Genomic DNA, 8,808 nt, shown 5'->3' with positions numbered 1-8,808 from the left:
ACTATGCTACTTTGAGACAGCCAGGTGTCATTTAATGGTCACATAAGCTTTATTCCAAATTATTACAGCAAAATAAGTTTATCTGCTGTACAGATGTTACACTCATATCAATAAGTGCCAATAAATTGGAGACAAATTATTCCCTGAAATTAGTCTTGGCACAAAAGCCTTCGTTTCAACTCAGAATAGTGTAATAATTATTTCTGAAAAAATTAGCTGGTCAAAATGTTAACTGAAGTAATTGTTACTCCTATGACAAACATTGGCTAACTGAAATTTACATAATCAATTCTGCAGCATATAAACATTACAGATTTATATCCATAATTATCAATTTGTCACTTAACAGATCTTCAACTCACAAATGTGCTTTAATTTTAAAACTTTGGTGGTGTCAAAAACAACTGATATCAAGGTAATAAAAAATTCAACATTCAGAACACCATCAATGAAAAATAGTCCATTCTTGTCCAGCTTGAAGTAACTTTTGCCCCAGGTGTTGTCCAACACAAAAATCAATTATGGAAATATGATCTGCAGGCAAACCTTTTTTAAAAACATAACGAATACTTACAATACACCAATGTTTCCAAAAGGTACTGTATAATGTAGCTTCAACATAAGCAGCATTTTCACTTTGATCTCACAAATAATACAAATAAGGAAACTAAATAAAAGTACAAAAAGGGATTCTGAAACATACTGTTTTAACATAATGCCCCCATGCTTTGGGGACAGTACCTCATGCATAGATCTTGAGGTTCCATTTACACAAATATAAAATAAACTGATTCCCAAAACCACACATTTACAAGTCTCTACAATGAGAAAGTTTATAATATTGAAAAAGACTACTTTTCAAACTATAACCGGAATGGCAATTATTAACAGTAGGGTAGAAAACTACACCGTGTCCATCACAGACAAATCTGAATCTGTAGTACACCTTATATCTCACCGACCGTCCTGTCCCCTGCCATGAGGGTGTCTCATCAGCACTAGGTCATGAGAGGCACAGCATGGCCAGTTTTAGAAATTCAAGAATGTACAGAAGTACAACAAAAAAAGGGTTTCCCAGTACCTTAAGTCATGCTACAATGACATGATAAATACGGAAAACAATCATTTACTAAGAAAAGAAGTGCAACCGAGTTGTGACCTTCTACTACATCTATTCAAAATAGTAGACAAGTTTCAGGCCATAATCTGCAAACCTCTTGTAACAGTTTACAATTAAATTAGACATTCATACTTGCTAGGCTTGAAAATAACGTCTTCTCTATTGATTAAATACTGTGGTTATGCATAAACCATTAGAAATAAAGTATGACTGTCTGGTGCACTAGTTATTTAAATAAACTATGCAGAATGTAATTTACAGCCTTGGTCAACTAATCATTTTTGGCTCTTAGAACTTTGTTCTCCAGTGGCACAATTTTGTCAGTGTATGTATGCAAAGAACATGAATGTTGAATTCAACAACTTGATACAAGGAGTGAAAAGTCTTACCAGCCTGCTCCTAGCCTCTGAAGACAAGACTAAATCCCTTTCCATAATGTTAAAAATGCCTAGCAAAAGCCAAATGAACAAAAGGTAAGGGCAACCCCATCACTTTTCTGGAGAGTGACCCTTGTCCCTAAACAATTCCCTGAAGTCAGTTCTGCATCACATGCAACAAGCATGCTATTCCATTTAACAGAGAGTGATCAATTCATGTGATGCGCTCCAGCCATCACGTAGAAGTCTCCAGTATCATGTGGAACAGCAAAGTGCTATTTGTTGCACTTTGCCCAAGTCTGTGAGGAGTTGTTTTATACAATGTTTGAGTTGGGGGAGTCTAGCTAGTGGTTCTGGTGGCTCCAGCTCTCCAGTATAATCCAACCAGCTCTCCAAAACTGGAAGAAAAAAAGAATAATGTTTAAAAATGTGCACACATCAGTCACTGGTAACTAATTTGTACTAGAGGATTGGAAAATAGCCAACAAAATGTCAATTTTTTAAAAAGGCTCTGGGAAATCACAGGCCAGTTAGCTTAACGTTTGTACCAGGGTATCTGCTAGAAAAACGAAGTATATAAAAAGAACAAATCAGAATGGGTTCTACAAAGGGAAGTAAGTTCTGCCTCATCACATTTTGAAATTCTGCTAATAAGCACATGGATGTGGTGATCCAGTAGGATCATATGCTTGGACTTGCCAAAAGCTTTTTGTCAGGATGGTTCCCCTCAGGTTTGTAAGTAAAGTCATAGAGTAAGAAGGCAGGCAGTGCTATGGATTAGTAAATGGCTAAAAAGAAAACAGAGAACAGGAATAAGCTCCCACCACTTATCCACTATGGAGTGATGGTGTTATTGGAACCTCTATTTAACCTCTTCATCCATAGACCTGGATTAGGGATGAACACTGAAGTGGGCAAATTTGCAGAAACCAAATTATCTGGATTTATTCTAGTGAAAATTCAGGGAGACTGTGACGGCTCCAAAAGACTCTCCTCATTCTAGATGAATGAGCAAGAAAATGGCAAATGGGATTCAAAACTATAAAGTGGTGCACAATTAAGGCCAAAAAAAATCGTAACTTCCCAAGTACACTCTTGGGATTTCAAGTGGCAATGGCTACACAGGGAAGACATATATTGGGCTGTGGTGGATAGCTCAATGACAATATGAATTCTGAGCATGGCAGCTATGCCAAAGAATTATTAGGAAAGAGGTTGAAGGAAATTTGAATGCGTTTACATGTTACATAGAATTATAGAGTTGGAAGGAAGCGCAAGGGTCATCTGGTCCAACCGCCTGCAATGCAGGAATCTCTTTGCCCAACATGGGGCTCAAACCCATGACCCTGAGATTAAGAGTCTCGTGCTCCACCAGCTGCTGGAAAGATAACTTTGTAAGCTGGCAAAGGTTGTAGAAAAGGGAAGAACAAATCATTACCATCCAGCTCCTTTTCAATTAAATCCATCCTATGAGTAACTTCATCTTGCAGAGACTCAACGTGGGCCAGAAGGTTAAGTTGCCACTGCAGCTGGGAGTTCACAACTCCTTCCTTGTCTTTCTCCAGCAGTTTTACTTCAATAGCTTCCTCTGATGTGACTTTTTCTCTTACCTATCAAAATACACAAATTCATGATGCTTATAGGCATTAAATCAGTCAATGTAATTTAAAGGAAAATCTGGCTCTACAAATGGGGCTACTTCTGGATCAAAAGACAAAGTATAAATAGATATAGTGGAACCTTGGTTCTCGAACGGCTTAGCTGACGAACAAATTGGCTCCCGAACGCTGAAAACCCAGAAGTGTTCCGGTTTTCGAACGTTTTCCAGAAGCCGAATGTCTGATGCGGCTGTCAGCTACTGTTTCCAGGGTACCTGCACCAACTGGAAGCTGCTCCTTGGTTTTTGAACGTTTCGGGAGTCAAACGGACTTCTGGAATGGATTAGGTTCGAGAACCAAGGTTCAATTGTATATCACTAAGTTCCTTTGTCAGATACAGCAGAACTCTGGGTTTTATGACTACAAGCTGTTTTTCAGAGTACAGTTTGGAAAATAATATGGAGCATTAACACAAACATTAAAACAACACATATTAAAGCTTGTGTACTCTTATGGATATGTCTTAATATATGGTTCATATACAGTCATCACAGAAGTAAGGCCTAAGAGAATCACAGAGTAAAAATACTGTTGTATTATATAGAAAATACTTCCACTCTGAAAGCTAGTTAACTTTTCTTTTTTTAAAAAAAAAAGGGACACCCAAATTAGAACAGACTGTAACCCTTCTAAATAATAGATAGGCACGTTAGTTCTATACAGCTCTCCTGACAAATAGTCTATACTCTGAAATTTCACCACAATTTTCCGATGTGAGGGGTTTTCGGTTGCACAGGTTGTATCAAATGGAGTCCCTTGTGCTGACAGAAGGCTTTTTGATTCAGCAGAGGATTTTGCCAGTGGAATGGGGAGGGAGATGATATTACCGATTCCCCCTCCGGGTGATGCCCTCTGCATGTGTCCAAAATCTACTTTAAGGAGTTAAGAGAACCTCCGGAAAAGTCTAAGTTGTGGGGAAAATCACTTCCCTTCCAGTTTTCTCTACAATTGATCAAAGAGCCTTCTGTTGGTGCAAGGAGCAGCATTAGATACAGCCTGCAATTCTCACCTTTGCATTTTATTTTCTATTGTTGGCCAGCAATGTATTATATGTATATTTCTATTTCCATTAGCAACTACTCAGAATTTCCAAGTTGCATGGACATGTCTGCTGCCTCATCCTCCATATACAAGCTCGGCTCTTCCCTGTGCAGGGATTATCATATCTATTTGTGTTAGAGATAAGATTTTCCTTCTCCCAGCTGCGGAAACTCAGAAATACTTCAATGCAACATACCTTAGAGTAGTTATGTTTCGATTCATTTTCAAACTTGTGTATTTCTCTATCCAGCTCCCATCCTAATCTCTCTACTATAGTATCATCTCCATTCTCTCTTATCCTATTGACACCATCATCAATGTCTGAATTTCTGGTTTCTACTACAAGTCTCTGTTCTATAGCAGGATAGTAGGCTCGAGGTTTTTGGTAACAGTGTTCACTAGTGATATATGATTCCTCTACAGAAGGAATGGTTGAAGGTTTCTCAATGGTTCCATTAAAAGTTCTGTAACTTGTAGTCTCCTCTTTGCAACAGTTTTCATCAATATGAATGAGGCGCGTGCTGTGTGATTTTTCATCTACTTCAAGATGTTTCCAAGGCTGACACCAGAGCTTCAAGTCAGGATGTTCTTTGCTTCTGATGAAAAAAGTAAATAAGTGGGAGTCAAGACTAAAAACTTTTACAGACAATTCAGATGACCAACCCCTTTTCTCCAAGAACATCAGAAGTTTTCACTTCGGCTAAGATTAACCATGGTCAAGTGTGCAGTCAACTGTAGTCAATAAACTATGGTCAGCTTAATAAAGTATGGTTTAAAGTTGGTTTATTTCAACTAACTATAGTTGAGATCAGCATGGCCAAGTGACAGTTTCTGAACTCTCCCGTTGCAGCTATACTAGAAGAGGGGAAAAGCACATGAGATGGAAGGTCACTGTGTCCAGTTCTCAAGATGGGTTAGCAGCAAGGCCACACTAGCCTATTACAAATTCAAGTCTACAGTACAGAACGCCATACACAACAGAGATCTGCAATGCTAACCACACTTGCTTATTCAAAAATCTAGCGGTATGATTCAAATGAGAACTTGCAAAAACAATGCTTACTGCAAAATGCTCATCTTCAGTTGAAGTCCATGCAGTACTTCTATCACTTTTTGCACATCGCCAAGAAGTTGGTGCGTAGCAACTATTTTCTTAGCATTCTGGTGGGAATAATTTTCTCCCAAAAATGTTAAGCCATGCATGTGACCACTGCATAACCACTCCTTCTCATACCAGTATTTCAAACTGGATCTCTTACCTGAAGCAGAATAATGAGAGGGTAAGATTACAAAAGTAAATATATGAAAACTCTTGATCAAAAAATTATCATATTCTACTACTTAATCTTTATTCTCTTCCCCCACTCCCCAATAATAGTAACTTCTAAAAAGGAATAGTACAAAGTCAACTTTAAAGTGCGATTGCAAAAGAAAAAAATCTATTCCCCACCCATTTGCTTCAAACAAGGATGACATTTAGTAATACTCAAATTCTCTCTTGGCTTTTAAAAAAATAGTGAATTGGATATTGTTTAACTAAAGTAAAAACTAGCGAGTATCAAAATGCAAGTCCTATGATGCATAATTTCATTTGAAGCCAGTCTAAGAAGGCTTGGAAGCTGGTAAAAGACACAAAGGATGTAATCAGATCTACACTAGCCCACTGAACATAGTGGAACTTTCTTCTGTATAAACACACACACACAGAAATCTTTATCTGAAACTTAGTTAACCACATCTTTGCACTTGAATATAAACACACAAAATCCTTGGCTCCAAGTGAGGAGAAAGCTACTGCCGCCACTGCACAAAAAAACCTGTTTCCTTATGGCAATGAAAAGATAGGTGCTGCTGTGACAGTGAGTTTGTTTTGGTTTCAGCAGCACCTTCCTTGTGAGGAGTGCGAGAGAAGGGAAAAGCCAGAATTGGGCTCTCCTGTTGCAGTGGTGTATTCTGGTCACCATCTCTACACAGCTGTATCCTAGAGGCACAAGAACAGTTTTTCCTTTTCAAAAGGTACAAATTATACTGACAGAAGTCATTTGGCTGAAAACAGGTCAGTTTAACCTCTTTTCCACATGCTATTATATACAACTGTCATTGCAGTGAGGGCCCCAAATTGCTTATTCTCCATTCTCCTTTAGTGGAGAAGTCACATCTCCCCTTGAATATGCAAACAGAATAGGTTCTGTCTGGCAGGGAGATGGAGATTTGGTCGATAATAATGCATAATGCATTTCCCATAAGGTGTCAAGCTACGTCCCTGAGGGATACGATTGACTTCTGACTGGCTGGATACAGCCACCTGTCAATCAAGACCCAGCTAGGTCAGAAACTCTTCAAAAGATGACTGTTGCCAAACAGTCTCTTGTTCCTCAACTGACCATCTGCTGCTATATGTGAGGAGACCAGAAGCCCTTATCAAAGTAGCTATACTGGAATAGATGAGACTTGAACTAAAATGTTCTTTTTGTTATTTTCTGCCTCTTCCATTTGCCCCCTTCCTTCCTTTTCTATTCTTAAGAGTCTTCATAAAATTTAGCTGTTGGGGTCCTGAATGCATTTGAGCCCAAACTCTCAGGGTTATTCCAACCTCTCATGTTATAGTCACTTGATTCATGCTATGTGTGTGCTATGAGAGGGAGGAACAGATAAACTGGATGCAATCTCTGCTTTCCCTTTGCAAGCATTTGCCTTGGATCCCTGGAAACCACGCCCATCCGGGGTTACAAGGAACATGCCTGGTAGCCTCTGGCACTACTGGTCTCCCCAGAATGGCAGTCGTGGAACCAAGGGAGTAATAAGTTATTTACCTCACTTCCATTACAATCATTGTAAGTTGTTTCATTTGGAATGCTGCAAACAGTATGAATTAAATGACAAGGAAATCACTTCAGATGTATAATAATGTAAACTTGCAAATTAACAGGAGACAAGTCAATAACAAAATCTAATAGGTCGTATTTAAAAGAGACAAGACAATAATAATAATAATTACTACATACTATTAGAAGACTCTGCAACCTTAGAAATCTTTGTACCTGGAGGATCTTGACAAATATAGCAGGTATATTTCTCAGGTACATTATCTTCTAATAGACCCATACAGACTCCATGCTGCCAACAGAGACATTCTTCACACTGTTGTAAGTCAAATAAACAGAACTAGATCAATATAAAGTATGCATCACACACACAAACAAACACTTTAAAGGTATTTTAGAGGCCTAAATACATGACTGTATATTGCTGATGCATATTTCTTTTACAAACAGAATAAATGAAAAAGAGAAGAGTTGTTATGGGAAATTATTCTTTTTCCCCTTAAACTGGAAAATTACAAACTATGCAACATGGAAATCAGGTAGCAAGAAAATTAATCAGGAAATATCAGGTCAATATATCTATAGAGAAATTATGTCAGAAGCAAAAACTTAAGTTTTCCCATGTGAATGTAACACCTTTGGAAGGAAAATACGACATATAGTCTTGTGTATTAGAACTAGTGGAGGCCAAATCGGCCCCAACACCTGCTGTATCAAGCTAAGCATACCAAACTATTTCCCTCAATAAACTGAACTATTTCAAATCTAATCCCATTTTTTCCTGTGTTATTAATGGATCTTCTGTTTCCACCAGGATCTTCTGGTCTTTCCCTCTTATGAATCTCAAAACTCTCAGCCTGCATCTCCCTCACCTATTTATCTAAACTGCTGCTCTAGCAGCAGTTGAATGGCTGGAATGTGAGCCAGATACCAGGAGACTTCGATATGTCATCCTCAGGACTATGTTAAATGAAAAGACTACATCACTACCTGCTCCCAAGCCAGGCATCAGAATGGGAGAAGTAGGCCATCCTCTATCGCTACCACCATTATCGTTAACAAGCCAGGTAAACTTGGATGGTAGGGAGGAGGGCTTATTTCTCCAGTTTCCTGAGTGAAAAATGCCTACCCCTTCTTTGCACAAGCGAAGTACAGCCTTGAGTTACAGGGAGGGAGGACACAACATGTTTGTACAGTAATGGAATTTTGGGGGTTTTCTTAGGAAGATTAAAAGAGCTCTATGTCATTCTAAAATCTTAAGAATTTGTTCTAAGTGCTACTACATTAGCATTCACCTAAGCATGAAATGCACAAGCAAGGGTTACAGGTAAGAACAATTCAGAACATTCTTAGAGTTAATATTTTCAACACAATAAAAGAAGTCAGAAAGTAATAGAAGAAGAGGCAAATGCAAACAATTAAAGTTTTTCATATCTGACACCATCTACTCTATTATAAAGCAATTTCAGGTAACAGTTAAGCTCCATAGCATCACCATTTTGGGGTTTGGTAATGAGGATTCTCTGCTATCTATCTATCTATCTATCTATCTATCTATCTATCTATCTATCTACTATCTATCCATCCATCCATCCATCCATCCACACACATTATTATAAAACATCCACAAATGAATCTTCCTAATTAAGTACTGTTTGGGCATGCAGGAGAGCACTGCAATATATTTATTTATTTACAAATATGCAACCTAGACTTTCATGAAAATATAGCAAGGTAGAACCATACAAATCCATAAATATATCAATAAAGCTTCAATTTGTACTTGA

The 8,808-nt window shown here is 38.1% G+C and overlaps 1 protein-coding gene across 2 annotated transcripts in view; it reads right to left on the bottom strand.

Annotated features, from left to right (window-relative positions):
• Positions 1–25: 25 nt before the first annotated feature.
• PHF20 (PHD finger protein 20) overlaps positions 26–8,808 on the bottom strand; it is a 39,836-nt gene continuing 31,053 nt past the window's right edge. Inside the window, exons 14-18 of one of the 2 annotated variants that reach the window (XM_053393854.1) lie at positions 7,202–7,337; positions 5,260–5,455; positions 4,393–4,792; positions 2,936–3,107; positions 26–1,895 (exon numbers count right to left, since the gene is read on the bottom strand). In XM_053393854.1, the coding sequence (XP_053249829.1) occupies positions 1,753–1,895; positions 2,936–3,107; positions 4,393–4,792; positions 5,260–5,455; positions 7,202–7,337 (1,047 nt within the window). In that variant the 3' untranslated portion in view covers positions 26–1,752. The remainder of the gene's footprint in view (positions 1,896–2,935; positions 3,108–4,392; positions 4,793–5,259; positions 5,456–7,201; positions 7,338–8,808) is intronic. The other variant, XM_053393855.1, reaches the window with a different exon arrangement.

The sequence above is a fragment of the Podarcis raffonei genome, chromosome 6 (genome assembly GCF_027172205.1).
Source record: "Podarcis raffonei isolate rPodRaf1 chromosome 6, rPodRaf1.pri, whole genome shotgun sequence".
NCBI lineage: Eukaryota > Metazoa > Chordata > Lepidosauria > Squamata > Lacertidae > Podarcis > Podarcis raffonei.
The sequence above is the reverse complement of the archived record's forward strand: the minus strand, read 5'-3'. Positions and strand labels throughout refer to the sequence as shown.